The sequence below is a fragment of the Plasmopara halstedii genome (assembly GCF_900000015.1).
Source record: "Plasmopara halstedii genome assembly, contig: Scaffold_2592, whole genome shotgun sequence".
NCBI lineage: Eukaryota > Oomycota > Peronosporomycetes > Peronosporales > Peronosporaceae > Plasmopara > Plasmopara halstedii.
Genome location: NW_020189499.1, coordinates 45,613 through 61,457, shown reverse-complemented (window position 1 = coordinate 61,457; position 15,845 = coordinate 45,613). Strand labels below are relative to the sequence as shown.

At 43.5% G+C, this 15,845-nt stretch overlaps 6 protein-coding genes across 6 annotated transcripts; 4 read left to right on the top strand and 2 right to left on the bottom strand.

Annotated features, from left to right (window-relative positions):
• Positions 1 to 1,136: 1,136 nt before the first annotated feature.
• PHALS_04307 (uncharacterized protein) lies at positions 1,137 to 1,329 on the bottom strand (the record flags this gene model as incomplete). The annotated part of the gene is made up of 2 exons (XM_024718398.1): positions 1,137 to 1,259; positions 1,297 to 1,329. 2 exons carry the CDS (start codon positions 1,327 to 1,329, stop codon positions 1,137 to 1,139), a joined length of 156 nt encoding a protein of 51 aa, XP_024583801.1.
• Positions 1,330 to 3,065: 1,736 nt separating this feature from the next.
• Positions 3,066 to 5,962, top strand: PHALS_04306 (26s proteasome non-atpase regulatory subunit 2; the record flags this gene model as incomplete). Its single annotated transcript, XM_024718397.1, has 4 exons — positions 3,066 to 3,185; positions 3,252 to 4,858; positions 4,931 to 5,711; positions 5,777 to 5,962. 4 exons carry the CDS (start codon positions 3,066 to 3,068, stop codon positions 5,960 to 5,962), a joined length of 2,694 nt encoding a protein of 897 aa, XP_024583800.1.
• A 279-nt stretch (positions 5,963 to 6,241) lies between these two features.
• Positions 6,242 to 9,043, top strand: PHALS_04305 (Protein phosphatase 1, regulatory subunit, and related proteins; the record flags this gene model as incomplete). Its single annotated transcript, XM_024718396.1, has 15 exons — positions 6,242 to 6,301; positions 6,363 to 6,450; positions 6,531 to 6,727; positions 6,787 to 6,852; positions 6,923 to 6,966; positions 7,025 to 7,061; positions 7,133 to 7,270; positions 7,325 to 7,384; positions 7,442 to 7,624; positions 7,689 to 7,807; positions 7,865 to 8,105; positions 8,171 to 8,672; positions 8,733 to 8,812; positions 8,877 to 8,921; positions 8,981 to 9,043. The coding sequence occupies 15 exons, from the start codon at positions 6,242 to 6,244 to the stop codon at positions 9,041 to 9,043; spliced, it is 1,923 nt and encodes a 640-aa protein (XP_024583799.1).
• A 46-nt stretch (positions 9,044 to 9,089) lies between these two features.
• Positions 9,090 to 9,466, bottom strand: PHALS_04304 (uncharacterized protein; the record flags this gene model as incomplete). Its single annotated transcript, XM_024718395.1, has 3 exons — positions 9,090 to 9,248; positions 9,312 to 9,380; positions 9,452 to 9,466. The coding sequence occupies 3 exons, from the start codon at positions 9,464 to 9,466 to the stop codon at positions 9,090 to 9,092; spliced, it is 243 nt and encodes an 80-aa protein (XP_024583798.1).
• A 24-nt stretch (positions 9,467 to 9,490) lies between these two features.
• Positions 9,491 to 10,874, top strand: PHALS_04303 (mitochondrial nuclease; the record flags this gene model as incomplete). Its single annotated transcript, XM_024718394.1, has 6 exons — positions 9,491 to 9,555; positions 9,649 to 9,864; positions 9,934 to 10,112; positions 10,202 to 10,380; positions 10,445 to 10,687; positions 10,755 to 10,874. 6 exons carry the CDS (start codon positions 9,491 to 9,493, stop codon positions 10,872 to 10,874), a joined length of 1,002 nt encoding a protein of 333 aa, XP_024583797.1.
• Positions 10,875 to 11,011: 137 nt separating this feature from the next.
• On the top strand, positions 11,012 to 12,389 carry PHALS_04302 (atp gtp nucleotidebinding protein; the record flags this gene model as incomplete). Its single annotated transcript, XM_024718393.1, has 6 exons — positions 11,012 to 11,233; positions 11,316 to 11,360; positions 11,420 to 11,541; positions 11,603 to 11,681; positions 11,739 to 11,812; positions 11,873 to 12,389. The coding sequence occupies 6 exons, from the start codon at positions 11,012 to 11,014 to the stop codon at positions 12,387 to 12,389; spliced, it is 1,059 nt and encodes a 352-aa protein (XP_024583796.1).
• Between the last annotated feature and the right edge of the window lie 3,456 nt (positions 12,390 to 15,845).

The window sequence follows — 15,845 nt, the reverse complement described above, 5'->3', positions numbered from 1 at the left end:
ATATATATATATATAAAGAGAGAGGTGTCAGCGCCACAATTTTGGTGTAACGCTGCACATTGCCTGCAGGGTTACCAAATCATTCTGTAAATTTTCGATTACGGCATCAGTGTAACTGCCGACGCATGTATCAATCTCAAATAAAAGAGAGACATGAATACCTATATATAGGTTCAAGATCAATGCAGGGACTGCAATAGGCTCACATCTAATCTAGATCGACGTTTTGATGGCTCACGCTGCTGGAGTCCACAGATGATGCTTGGGGACTTTTCATTTGCCGAGTATCCCTATAACGGAGCAGCAACGATCGTGAAAGCCTTCGGACCAGTGACCCGAAAGCACATACACCATGGAAGGTGCACCCATTATGATAACACGACGATACAGTGGAGGTCAAGTCAACTGAGACAAATTGCGGTGTCCTTTTATGCAGGTGACAAAGATAGACCTTTTCAACAATAATCTTTGTGCAGTGGGTTGCAATCCGCTGCCTACAAGAGCACTTAAAACCTTAGCCAAGGTAAATGAAAACTTCCGGTCAAAGTTGAAAATCTGGCAGAGCCGCCAATATCTAAAACCTTGGGCTTTCCTAATTTAAATAGTAAAACCTAATGAATATGCATTCTACTGGCACCTTCTTACAGAGTTGCCAAACTACTGTGTGATTACACCAACCTGTGTAATCCACAGCTATGAACGGTCAATCCATCTTATGCGACCCACCCTTTCATATAAGGGTACGTGTAACCCCGTTACATTTTGAAAGTAAAAAGTTGCACAAAAGATTGGATAAGCTGTATTTTTAGCCTACCCTGAAGTAACATACTCAATCAGAGCGCAGAAATTAAACGCTGTTAAGGAGGTCACAATTTTAAATAGAAAAAATGTTACGCTGCAGATTCCAAACATTGTGTCTACGTGACTCAAGACCTCCATGCTGACGAGCCAGCCAGGTTAAATTAAACTTCAAACTGGTCTAAGCTGCAGAGATCGAGCCAGGCCGGATGATAAAACCCACAAGAATCACAACGGAATTACGATAAGAAAAAGGCAACCGAATTGCCAAGTCAGCTTTAGTCCTTACTCGCGCTGATCGAGATTAAATCCGTTCAAAGTACAATTGCCAACGAAGGTTACCACGAACATAGACCCGTTCGCGCCACAATGTCGGGAATGTGGCCACGCAGCTCTTTCGTCAGCTTTCGAAGGAGACAACCAACAACTAAAGAAGCATCAACGACGGCAGCACCAGTAAACTAAATGAAATTAGGTGAGCATCATTGATAGGCTTACGTTACATATCATACACGACGGCAGTGCTAGCATCGTCTTCCTCTATCCGGAGATATTGACTGGAATTGTAGTTTTAAATTCCGACGCATAATGAGGGTGACGAAGGCGAAGGCATTTTCAATTTTAAGTGAATATTACCTTGCGCTAGGCAAAGGCGGAGCGAATGGCTGTAAAGCTTGTGTTCTTGAGTACATTGTGGTTTGAGGTATCTTATTGGAGCACATAGTGTTGATATACCACCGCATATTGCTTACATATTTACGAACCCAAGTGCTTATTTGAATACGAACCCAAGTGCTTATTTGAATACGAACCCACATGATAGTAAACGTATCAACAGTTGATCATCGATCGGAACGAATAAGAAATATATGTGATCCCACAAAATTACACTTCAAAAGTTTGAGAATTTTGAGGATCGCCAAATCGGACATTTGTCAAGATAATTCAGAATACAGAGCATGGGTTCAGAGGCAACACAAGAAGACAACAAATGATTCTATCCATATTGCCTTCTACGCGCATATGATTCATTAGTGCATTTATTTGTGCTACGCAGCCGACCAGGTGGAAACAAAACGTATTGGTCACATGGAACTGGGCCTGAAATTTACAAAGCTACAAAGAAACTAAAGTAGGTTACGCAAACGTGTTGTCTACAAAAAAACTGTTATCCAAAGATGAGGCACTGATACTTCGGGCTTAAATAAGAATGAATGAACACTCACTATCTACTAGTAATCGATACCTAGCATTCGATATTTCTAAAAATCTATTTCAGATGCCGGAAGAGTTTATAAAAGGCAGGATTATTGCTCGAATGACGTCGCTCTGTCTAGTTTCAAACTCGGTAACGAAGCCTCGTAAATTGTATAATATTTTCGTGTCTGTCTCATCACTACTTGCTGGTTCTAAACTATTCTTGGCTAAGAAAACCAACTGCATACTATTCGCGTCTCGACGCCGAAGCTGGTCTAGCGTAATCTACAGAATATAATTCAAATAAATTTTACTGACTTACCTGGCAATGATACTGTATTGACAAGCAAGTGGTGGAGCTTTAAAGATTAGGACGTCATATGGCACATGATTTATTGACTGGACAATAATTGAACATGATTTGGGCTATTCGCAGTGCTATTTAAACCAGATTCTGTTTGAGAAATCCAGCAAGTCTGTTTTTTGGTCGCACTTGTCGTAAATCGACCGCAGATTCTGAACAAAGCAATATCCTTATGAGGATGGAACATGAATCTGGGTAATTGAGACGTGTCGGATCCTGTCCTTAATTGGTCCCGAGATGGACGCACATTTAGCGGCCAAACGTCTCCGAGCACTTACCGCCCCTCTGGAGGAGTTCAGCCTGTGATTTGCAATAATTGAAGAGAAGAAACACTGTGAAGACCGTGAACTTAATGTAACGAATATAAGCGATTTATGATAAAAACAAAGCCTTTGATTTTTTGTGACCAACTGCAGCCCGGCAGGGAAGAGTTGAGATCTCTCATTGCAGCAGACCCTCTTCCCGGGGTGGTCGCAGTGGTCGTCTTTATGGAGGGCCTCCGTACTGGCGTGGCCAGAATGGAAGTCTTCGTTTGTTTTAAAGAAGCGGTGAACGTGATTGGGCACCTCTCAAATTGCATGCATTGAGTACTTTACAAAAAATAATTATTTTACTTTTGCATAACGTGAATACTCCTATACAAACAACTTTCGCGCCACCTTTCCAAAGATCCTTACTTAAGGGGGAATCTGAAATACCTAGCAGCATGAAGGAGACTGCGCCGATTCCTGTGCCGGCTAAAGACCCTGCGACCGGAGATGACAAGACAACTGAGTCCACTAAGTCAAATAATATCGTGGAAGATGCGCCTGCCGAAGAGGAGCTTGTGCGTGTGTTTATCGAGCTACATATGGCTTTTGTATCTTATGTCTTGTCATTGTATATTTTTTAGTCGGAAGAGGATCGCAAGCTCAAAGATGACCTTGACACTGCCGTAGCTCGAGTATGCGATCCGCAAGAAGATGTGGGCGTCAAGCATCTTGCGCTTGAGCTTCTACGTCGTGAGATCCGTTCAGCCACGTCATCTATGACATCAGTGCCAAAGCCCCTTAAATTCTTACGACCTTCTTACGATACGCTTAAAGTCGCTTACGATACGTTTCAAGCCGGTAAAACAAAGCAGCTCATGGCTGATATTTTGGCTGTGCTGGCCATGACTATGGCCAAAGAAGGTTCACGGGAGAGTCTCAAGTTTAAATTACTAGGAAATAGCACGGACCTTGGTTCATGGGGCCACGAATTCGTACGCTCGTTAGCTGGTGAAGTAGGTGAGGAGTACAATGCTCGTCTAACAGCTGAAGATGCAGTCGATCCGGATGTCAACGACTTGATGGAGATCGTTGACGCCATCGTGCCGTTCCACATGCAACACAATGCCGAGCCTGAAGCGATCGACATTCTTATCGAAACTCAGCAATTGAGTAAGCTGCTGGATACATCGCATATTGATGAAAAAAATTATCAGCGCGTGTGTCTTTACTTGTTGGCATGTGCTGACTTTATGTCAGATGCGGATGATCTGGTGAACTTACTTAATACTGCTTACTCGCTTTTCTTACGTTTGGAGCAGTACCCAGATGCGCTCCGTGTAGCACTCCGTGTCAATAACGATGACTTTGTGGCAGAAGTGTTCCAAAAGTGCAAGGATGATGTGGTACGAAATCAAATGGGGTATATTTTAGGTCGTCAACGGTGTTTTTATGAAGATGAGAGCGAAGTGTCAGCAAATGAGATTATTGGCAATTCCGACTTGAGCGACAAGTTTCTGTCACTTGCACGAGATTTAGATGTGATGGAAGCTAAGACTCCAGAAGATATCTACAAATCGCACTTATCCGAAACAGCCAGCATAGGTCGTGGGAGGGACTCAGGGGCAGTCCCCACGGACTCTGCACGTGCGAACTTGGCATCAACATTTGTCAATGCTCTGGTGAACGCTGGGTATGGAGTAGACAAGCTGATGACGCCCGAAGGAAATACATGGTTATACAAGAATAAGAAACATGGAATGATGAGTGCAGCAGCGTCGTTGGGTATGATTATGCTATGGAATGTTGAAGAGGGGATTACACAGATTGATAAGTATCTGTACTCTGGAGACGAGTATGTCAAAGCTGGTGCTATCCTTGGTGTGGGCGTAGTAAGTGCTGGGATTCGCAATGATTGTGACCCAGCACTTGCATTGCTGTCTGAACACATTGACTCGGGTAATTGCTCGATTCGCTGCGCCTCATGCTTGGGGCTGGGTATTGCGTACGCAGGATCAGCGCGAGAAGACGTGTCAGAGTTACTCATTCCTGTGGTATCACACGCTGATGAAAATGCTGATATTCAGGAAGTATCGTATGCTGCGCTAGCACTTGGAATGGTGGAGGTGGGCACTTGTGACGAAGAGGCTGGAAGTGTGCTTATGCAGCGATTGATGGAAAGCTCAGATGCCGAGTTAGACTCTTCCTGCGCACGCTTTTTAGCTTTAGGCCTCGGTTTGTTGTATCTTGGGTACGTAAGGTAGCATTTGTGCAATGTCATTGTCTAGCATCTTATCCTTCTTTGCTGTTCATTCTTTGACAGTCGTCAGGAGCGTGTTGAGGCGATGCTGGAAGCAGCAAAGACAATTGAGCACAAGATGTCGAAGTATTTGGCTATTACATTGGAGACTTGCGCTTACGCTGGCTCAGGTAACGTCTTGAAGGTTCAGCAGCTGTTGCGCACATGTGCCGAACACATTGAGGATCCGATAGAGGCACAGCACCAAAGTGTTGCGGTGCTAGGTATTGCGCTGATTACAATGGGAGAATCAATTGGCAGTGAAATGGCTATGCGGTCGTTTGATCACTTATTACAGTATGGTGAGGTGGCTGTGCGACGTGCTGTGCCGCTAGCTTTTGCTCTACTCAGCGTGTCAAACCCAGAGTATGCATTGATCGATACATTGTCACGTTTGACACACGACGTGGATTCGGGTGTCGGTCAGAACGCGATTCTTGCCCTAGGCCTCATTGCTGCTGGCACGAACAACTCACGCGTGGCTGGATTACTCCGTCAATTATCTGAGTTCTATAGTCGCGAAGCGAACCACCTCTTTGTCGTTCGAATCGCTCAGGGATTACTGCACATGGGCAAGGGGCTCATGACTCTGCACCCCTTCCACTCCGACCGACTGATTATGTCTCGTGTTGCCGTAAGCGGTTTGCTGACGATCTTGCACGCTGCGTTAGATATGGAACATACGATTTTGGATACTTCTCACTACATCCTATACTGCATTGCTACAGCAATGCAGCCCCGAATGCTCATTACACTTGATGAGGAGCTAAACCCACTTCCCGTGTCCGTCCGGGTCGGCCAAGCGGTACGTTCTTGTATGTGATGCCTTTTTGAATGTAAAATTGATGTATATTGTCTATTGCAATTTAGGTCGAGATTGTGGGACAAGCCGGTCGTCCGAAGTCAATTACAGGATTTCAGACGCACACGACACCTGTGTTACTGAATGTCAGAGACCGCGCAGAGCTCGCGACAGAAGAATATCTCCCGCTTACAAATGTGCTAGAAGGCGTTGTTATCCTCCGGAAGAACCCGAATTACGAGCGTGAAGCTTAAGTAAGCGGTGGAGGAGGTCGAAGACCGGTCTATTACAGTGATGTTGGTTTGCCATTTTAGTCGGTCTCGCTTCCGTTAATCATGCCAATTAATGAAAATACCTTAAACACACATGCAATGCTTGATCATCTCTAGAGTTTTAACAAGTCAGGTGCGACGAAGCGTCGGTTGAAGCATGTGCTCGTATCTTGAATCTTACTATGTTGTCCAATACTGCCACTTAGTAAAGGCGTAACAGAGCCTGCTAAAATTTCCAGCCGTAGACGTAGTGAAAAGAGCATGCCTATTGAAATCTTGGACAAGGTCACTGCTACGCGCAGGGAAAGCTCCTCGAAATTAGTATGTTTGATCAATTGTGCTTATCGTTGCATTCGTGACGAAACCCATCGTCAACTTACAGGACAAGGGAATCTCTAAGAACCGAACGCTGCCAAGCCGGGGCTTTGAAGAGAAAGCAACAATCTTACGAGCATCAAATTTCAGCAATGGTACGTGTCATGCATTCATTGACACTTGACTCGACCATAGTCCGGCTTGCTTTTTGTACAATCTTGATATTGCAACTCAGCTCTCCAAACGTCAGCAAGATACGTTCCGAAGACCGTCTGGACAAAGCAGTATTCATATAAAGTGCCTACACCCGACATAAGAGCAGGCGGCTTAATCTTAAGCACTCAGTCAAAGCGCATTGAAATGGCGACATTTCCTAGTCACAGGTGGCATATTTTGCCCACTCAACACGATCGATCTGGTACACTTGATTCGGTAAGCACGTGGTGAAGATATGACTCGAGAAAATGACAGTTTCGAAGTGTGTCGTTAAGGCTCCACGAGATTACTTGAAGTTGTCACAAAACAAGGCTCGAGTACGACATGCCTCTGGAAGCCAAGTAAGATGCTTCAAAGTGCATTAGTTTCTGTAGACGTCAGTGTTAACTTTTCGAGTTTTGGAGTGAGTAGATCCGCCCTTCAGGATCTCAAAACAACGTCAGAGGCTTTGTCAGGTACAAAAGCAGTGATATTAAAATTCTCAACTAGCCTCACTCTTATCATTTATTTTAGAAAATCACCCGAAGTTTGGTCGAATTCGTCGCTTTCCGTGAGTGCACACTGACGTGCATTCGAGTGATGGACACTGAAGTAGGAAATGTTTTGTTGATCATGTAATAGGCAAAAACATGGTCAAAATTGGGAAGACCCAACTCACATACTAGTGATCATCGTATGAAGCTCCAGACAGATTCGTTAAGTAAGAGCAATAAGAAGTTAGCAGGAGTCAAAAAGCCTGCAAATGCTTCAAGTGAAGAGGTGGGAACATTTTGCGAGAAGAAAGAGTAATGATCTTGACCCGAATAAAATTAGGTACATTTTGCCTTGACACCGGAAATTCCAGGAATACCAATTGTCTACCGAAATGAAAACGTAGGTAAGCATCAGCTTTTCTATCGAATAGTGAACTCAAGATTGAATAAACTCCAGGCAAAAGCGATAAATTTGGAGCGAATGAGTCTTGATCGAAGAAACTTACCAGTGATACCTCTTCTTGAAGGCGAGGAATCTCTCCGACAGCTTTATCTTCAAAATAACACGATTCAGAAGATCGACAATTTGTTAAGTCTGCCGAACTTGATCTTTCTTGACCTTTGTAACAATCACATTGAGGTAAATTGCAAATGCAGAGCTTAAAAGCTAATCAGTGATGCTTGAACTGATCATGATGCTACAGAAGCTCGAAAATTTGCATCACGTGCCAAACTTACGGGTCTTAATGATGGGAAGTAATCGACTGACAATCATTGAAAATCTGGAATGCTTGAAAAAGCTGGACGTGCTGGATTTGCACAGGTTCGTTTCTCAGTACACTTCATCAAAGAAGGATACTTGACAAGCTCTGTTGTTAAGCAACAAAATCGAGCAGATGCAGAATCTGAATGATCTTAAGGAATTGCGAATCTTAAACCTTGCTGGCAACTTAATCTCCACGGTTGAGAGTATTGATAAGCTAATGCAGCTTACCGAGCTTAATCTTCGGCGCAATCGAATTAGCAGCATTAAAGCAATTGGTGCCCTACCTTCGCTGTCAAGAGTGTACCTATCAAACAACAACCTCGAAACCTTCGATTCAATCGAACCTCTTTTCCAGGTTTGAAAAGTGTTTTTATTCTGGCTGTATGCAATTTAAACAATTGCTTTTATGGTGTCGTGAAGGTTGTTTCCATTAACGAACTGCGTCTGGACTTAAATGGCTGCACATCGAACGTAAAGGAGTATCGTGCTCGCATGATACGTAACTTCCCGTCATTGAACAACTTGGATTCAGTGATTCTCACTGATGCCGACCGAGAAGAAGCTTTCTTGCAGACTGCTGATAATAAGGGCATTGATACTGTGAAAGAAGTCACGAGCGTGCATGCGATTTCGTGTGTCACGACACACTGGGAGAATCGTGCAGAGCTCGAAAAATTTTCAAAGGACTCACAATGTGTTCCATTTCCCTCATCCTGGGCGGATCCTGCGAGAAAGTCATTAACGTCAGTTGTCAATCTCGTTAAAGAAGAGGCGAAACCTACAAGTCTAGAGGAGCAAGCCGAGCACTGCATCAATGCTGGCTCTTCTAAAGTCAATGTATGCGACGAAGACCAGCACATAGACAATAAGCTTTCAACACAGTCCCAACATTCCGATGTAAGATCAGCTGAAGCTTCAAAAGGTAGCTCTTCGGTGATTTACGAGGCTCGAGAAAAAGCCGCAATTGAGAAAAATTCTTCAGACGTAGCATCTGATCGGCAGCATGCCGCCCGAATTTCAAATGTCACTCAGGATGCTCTTGACATCGAGAAAAAAATTGCGGTATGTCACCATCTCTTGTTTTTTGCCTCGTGCTCTAAAGTTAGTAAATGTTTCGTCAAACAAGGCCTTCGACCACGCATGGAAAGACATACTACTATCGATCGTTAAGGTATGTGTATTCGTCTTCTAAGGTATTCACTTGCTGTAAGTATGACATCGTTATGGTAGGAAACTTTGCGAGACATTGAGCGTCACGACAATTTTATGTCTGGTTGTCTCGATATCTTGTGACTCCAGCACGTACCTTTGAAAGCCAAGCTTCCAATAAAATGTTTGATCATTCCTCCGTGTCCATCTTTTCAGCTGTTTTTTTGCTCTTCTTTTTGTCAACGTCCATGTCACCACGCGCTTCCTTCTCCATTTTACTGATGCGCATCCTTCGCAGCACTTTGTTTGATACTTTCTTTACCACTACCTTGCTCTCCTTCGCAGCTTTCTAGACATGACAAATCACTCACTATCAATCATGCAGCAACAATTTATAATACAAATGACGCACCCTCTCGCGCTTTTTCATGAGCTTCTCCTTACGTTGTCGCTCCTTTTCTACGTCGAGCTCATACTGGGCCTTAATTTTAGAGCGATTATTCTTCCTCGACATGGGTCAGTTTTAGTATTTTGCTCTTGAGGCCATCAAACCTTGTACCACACCATGTTTACACAACATCGTAACTTGGTATGAAAAGCAGACGTCGTAATGCTCAGACGCCATCGTTCTACTATCTACTTCCTCTAAGCATACGGTACTTTATTGTCCTCAAATTTTGCAGCAATCTTATTACCATGATTGTATGATTGACTTAAGAATGACGATTGAATGGTCGATGAATAAATAGGCGGACGCTGGCAAGTGTATCACTTGGCATCTCAATTGGTGTCGCAGGGACTTTGATACTGTTGGGTCTGGAAAATGAAAGGATCAAAGATGATGAATATCCAACATCGATAGACTCCAAGAAATTGGTTCCTACACACGAAGCACTACGCTATGGAATGCCTTCAAATTCGAATGTGCACGTACGCTCGGGATACGTTGTGTCTTATGACTACCGGTTTGTATTTTAATCATATTTACGCTGCTACGCAAAGTTGTGATTTGACAATTGTGAGCGTATTGTTAGCACACGCAATGCGTCGTGGGTGATAGAACGCTTGACCAAAGACTCGCTACGTGCTGAGCAAGAGACCAATCGAGCAAGCTCCAAATTTATGGTCGATACGGATGTTCCAACTCAATTCAGGGTACATCCGAATCATTTTTTGAAAAGTGGCTATGACAAAGGACATCTCGCACCGGCTCGTACGTGATACTGTGAATTTACATTTTTATTATAGTGAGGGACGTCCTGATGTTTGTGCGGTATCATTGAATCGATGTGCTCGTTGCAGGTGACATGAGTCAATCCCAGGAAGCTATGAATGAAAGCTTTTTGATGACCAATATTTCACCACAGGTTGGTGTAGGCTTTAATCGTGGCTATTGGTCGCGTCTTGAAGGCTTCATGCGTCACTTGGCTGGCCAATACAATGCCATCTATGTGATAACGGGACCACTGTTTCTTCCCAAGGTTGGTGGACTCAAAGACTTTTAGCCACTGTATTTATTTTCTGATTTCTTCTTTTAAACGATAGCGGAACAAGCAATCAGGAGAATTTGCCGTCTCATATCCAGTGCTTGGCACTCCACCGGATACCATCGCCGTTCCGACGCACTTCTTTAAAGTAGTGCTGGCTGAAAAGCGACATGGCAAAGGCTACGCTACGGCTGGATTTATTTTACCAAATCGATTTATTCCAGAAGACAAAGATCTGCATGACTTTCAGGCTCCAATACATATTATTGAAAAACAAGCTGGCCTGCTCTTCTTCGACAAGGTTGTTGGCACTCAAATGATATCATGCTGGTTTAAAAGTCACTAACCCTTGTAATTTATCCATGCAGCTTGATGGGATTGAAAAAGGAGATTTGTGTCGCGAAGTCAAGTGCGCTCTCGCTCTCGCATACCGCAAAGCATCTTCTAAATTGCTGGAAGATGCATCAATAGAGTTGGCTACTTCATAGCCACAGAATCTGTCAACTTTACACTTAGAATGAAGTCTTTAGATTATTGACGAATTTATGTGATTGCCTCAATAATTATATCAATTTATTGCAACTTATTGTATTGTAAAATTATAAGCGAATAAAAATTGTTGAAGATGAGTCTTAACGAGCACGACGCCGCATTGTCAGGGCTCATGGGCGTGGAGGTGACGCCGCCACCTGCCCCATTGGTGAGGGCCTTAGGTCCACATCAAGCTGAGGTTGTGGTGAAGCGGAACCAATCAAAATACGATTTTGTCAAGGTGCGCGTATGGGTCGAGGACCATGTCTACGTGCTGTCGCGTTACTTATTGTGTCGTGCGCTGGTTAGCGCTAAAGTTGGTGACTTTCTAAACGTTAAAATCAAATGATCCATTCGTCGATAATGACTTCAATTTCTTTTGATGGGTAATGCTGCAGATAAAATCAAGAGACGCTGTGCAGATTTCGTTAGATTTAAAGAGGGTACGAAAGTAATTGAGAAGCTATCGAAAAGGTTGTAATTAATATGGCTTTTGCTGCAGACACTGGTCGATCTAAATCTTACAGATATCGTGCAGGAGCAATTTGAAGACTTTTTATATAAGACATTGCTGGTGTTTGGATATGGGGAACAGCAGATTTCTTGCCATAGAATGATGTCTAGGTTGGTGTAGATATTTAAACTGTGCAATATTTGATATTCCTGATTGATTGTATGATGCCAGTTTCCACCGCAATCGTGTTCCACTATTGATCATGCTCGCGGGTACAGCCTGCATTGGGAAATCTACTCTAGCAACTAAGGTAGTGATATGTTTTTTGGGCTTTGTAATCAGAAACTAATACATTATATATCCACAGTTGGCAGATCGGCTGAATTTATCGAGCGTGCTTCAGACTGATATCATTTTTGAGCTTATGTGCAATTTTTCAGGGTAAAAATCTTAGCATTCTCATAGAGTGTTGTGCGGATTTGACATACGTGAAATATGCAGGCAAGATAAAACGTGTTATATAACGACAAGATTTCCGTCCTCGGATGATCTCATTACTGCATATCAGAAAGAGTGCGAAGTGGTTCGGAAGGGAGTTACTTCTGACATTGACAAATGTCTTAAGGATGGCAAATCGTTGATTATTGAAGGTTTCCACGTTGACCCCCGTCTATATCAAAAGACCATTGCCATCGCACCGAATCAGGACAACAACACAGGTTGCTCTGGTATTGTAGTGCCATTTCTGCTGACGCTGGACGAAGCTGACCACCGTGACTTCATGACAAACTCTCCTGATCCGCGATATCGCGGAGACCAAAATGCAGTTGGCTTTCGGAACTTACAGGATGTGCAAAAGTATTTAATCTCGCATACGCATGAGGACGGGATGCTTCCGTTTACTGAAATTAGCATTAATCTTCATTCCTTCCACGACACATTAAACCAACTTCACGATGTTGTACTCAAGCGTATTGAGGAAGTTTTTATGAGCAGCAAGACAGGTGAAGCTAAGTAATAGACACTATGTTTGTCGTCTACTGCTGAAACAAAAATTTGAGGATTGAAAGCTTAGAAAGTAAGCTCTCTGAAAAGTTAAAATTAAAATTAATAGCAACATAAATCTTACAAATTGTACAAATTTGAGCTGATTAATTAATCAATTCTTTTACTTTGTATACGGATGCAAGTTTTTCTTGAATATTTTCGACCCCAACAAATGTTATTTACAAGATTAAAGCCGCAAAAATGTCCTCTTCATAAGCGTCAATAATATAGCTATACGTTTTCAGCTGTTAGTTCTACTAAAAGGGACTTTCATGCGGGTTGGCTCGTGGTCGCCAACGTCATATCCAGTCTCTTGTAAAATGGAGTGGCTATTATAATATCAGAAACTTGAGCTTTTGTTCCAGAAAGACTAGCAGAGGGACTGCCGCGCATCAAAGCTTTGCCTCTTCGTTCAGCTTCAAGCGCATACCGTCTATTACCTAGAGTAAAGGATGTGAGGACACCCTCCTGCATGGCTCACTATGAAAATTAACTCATTACTACTACTCTTGAAGTGACTCAGCGAGCAGAGCTTGCGCATCTGCAAGTACAAACGCGCGACGACATTCAAAAAGGGTACTCTAGCTCAATCACGTCGTGAGTTTGGATCTCATTCATCAGAACCCCAACCCCCGACACGGCGCGGTTCGAGAATAGTTATGTGTGTAGGCCTTTGGTTTAATCTGAGTATTAAACGTATGCTCGACATTTGCTAGTAAAGCACTTTCAGGACCTGTAGGATACTTTATGAGGGGCCGCTTACAGCCGGATCAGCAGCGGTTACTTGTCGGAAAAACGTTTCGCTAGTAAACGACAACAACGCCGTGAGAGCTCAAACTTCATGGTATTCTCGGTGATTTCAGTCATTACAATTTCATAAGTAGAGTTTGTACCACGCAGCGGCAATGATTAGCCTGCATGGATAAGAGATTCATCGTGCCCATCAAGGATTCCGTGGACAGTGAATCCTTTTATGATTCTTTCTCGATTGTGGCGACGCGTGGATGTTTCTTTGTGAATATAAGTCCTTTCGGACGTGCTATGGGGGGCAGCAACATTCAACTTATAAACAAAGCAGCTCAAAGATGGATAACAGCGCGGGAAAGAAGGTAGATCATCAACTCGGGTCTTGACCAAAAAATAATACAAAACGATGTAAAGCTTGGAACAGTGTGTGCTGCATCATCTAGCGCAAAGTTGATGAGTGGGAGCATATCAAATCAGCACCGGGTATTTTTGCGCAAGCGTTTCGATAATTTCCCCTATAACGCGACTTATTGGACATCTATATGTGGAGAATTAGTGATTGAGATATTCGATCCGATGCCGAGCACTCTAAGTAATGTTTGCAAAGGCTTCGCCGCTGATCGCGGATCTTTATTCGATACAATGACTCCCGGAAAGCCATGTTTGCAAAACTATTTAATAAGGAGTAGTTTGACTGTATTCTGACCGATTCTACATCGCCAACAGCACCGAGACTAGACGTCGCACGGACTGCCCGCAACGACCACAATGCTTCTATTATAGGACACGTTTTTGAGTAAGCCGATGCCGATGTCACCGCTATAGCAGTATTGGTACCAAAGTATGAGCTGAGCTCATCCTCCTATTTGTCCTTGGGACTTCCACAGAGTACTGAGCGCGGTGAGTGAGAAAGCAGCCCCCAAAGATCTTACGGGTTCGTTCTATTCTTTGTTGAATGTATATCAAGGCATGGCGACAAGTGATCTTCCACCCTTATTACCCTCGGAAAAGGGAGAGCGTCATGAAATTATCATGGTTCCGGAAACGAATATTAACGTCACACGGCAATGATTCTATTCAAGGAACAGTGTGACCATATTGCCACTTTCATTTGTGCACGGAGCGAGTCTGATAGTAGAAAGTAAATTTACAAACTTGATGCCGGCTCTCAGTGTCAGAAGTTTAACGGCAAGTGGTGTACTTGCTTATCAGAAGTTGAATGCAGCCATGATTTTGGCGCAAATATTTATTCCTGGAAAAATTGTGCTGCAGAACAACATAATGGCTGCACTATAATCAGAGCCCGTGCTCTGATTGATGGTTATTACCAGATGATAATGAGGCAGCGATATCCTTCTTATTGCGGTGAGCGAGATGCCATATAAGTGACTGGTTATACCAGTGGAATTGTTTTATACCTCAACGACGTACGCAGTTGTCTCGATCATTGTGTTTTTCTACACGCTTATTTCGACGATGTATCGAACCATCGTCGTGTAGAGCAAGCGAAGTCGAATGCGAGGACCACAGAAAAACACTTGTGTGGAGTGTACTAGTGTATGTCCCCAAATAAAGTATCAGCTACTGTAGACATATGTGTCTGGTGCCGAAACGTTCTACAAACTTTTCTGTTCGCGTTGCGTGATTCCAAATTGGGGCCTGCGAGCAAATCTTGCAAGGATAATAACTATTGCATACTTGTCAGTGCAGATGGAGTTGGGGGAGTGGCTTGGCCTTGCATAAGTGCAGTGCAAACTATGTCGGTATGGCACAAGCTTTTCAAAAGATGTTTGGTGATGCTGGGGTGTAGTGGACAAGGCGGTCTTTAAGAATGCGAAAGAACGCTTCATGCGTGTCTCGGCCATAGCTGTTCCGTAATTTCTTTGGCCATTCCAAGTCGTCTGTGATGCTCCGACTGTTGCAATAGGCTCTACACTCTTCCAGAAGATACCAAAGGGTGTGAAGGCGTGATCGCGTTTGATTCTTGCCAGATAAAAGCTGCTGGGAAGAATTATCTTGCCCATTACAAGGCGGCTAAGTTCAGGGTACGCCTGCTTGGCTGAGGTGTTTGAGATCAATATGGATTAGGCGTTGTTGCGCACAACGACACTGTAACCACTTTTCACAAAGAATAGGAACATAGTTATCCTCCTTCGCAGAGTTAAAATATTTTAGTAAGTTACTAGCCGTATTGGCTTTATGTGGTGGCAAACTTGCTTTCACACCAGGATTACAAGTCGCATGCCACAATGATGACGTCGCCAAGTGATGTGACGATATATAGCGTACGAATCAGACTCAACATATTTTGTGTTGCCGTGATTTTTGAATGAAAGGCGTTTGAGAGCCTTTTTGTAATTTCTGGTTGTGCGAATTAATTGCGATGACGCCAGTCCCTCAGCGTGCTGTGGTGCCCCAGAACAGGGACCTCGAGCTAAAGAATATGTACGACCCTTTAGGTGTCCACCTCGGAAAAGCCTAGAAATACTGCTTTAGGTTCCTTTAAATTGGTGGCTCAACATGGATAGATGGGTTAGTACATTTGTGTCTAAAGTGTCAGCAATTCAGCCCTAGCCGCATGTGGAGGCAAATTTGTCGGTTTTAGCTGGATGCTGGTAATCTCTTAGTTTAGACTTCACTTTGATCATTGAATAAACCCCGGAGACGATTCCGTCCGGTC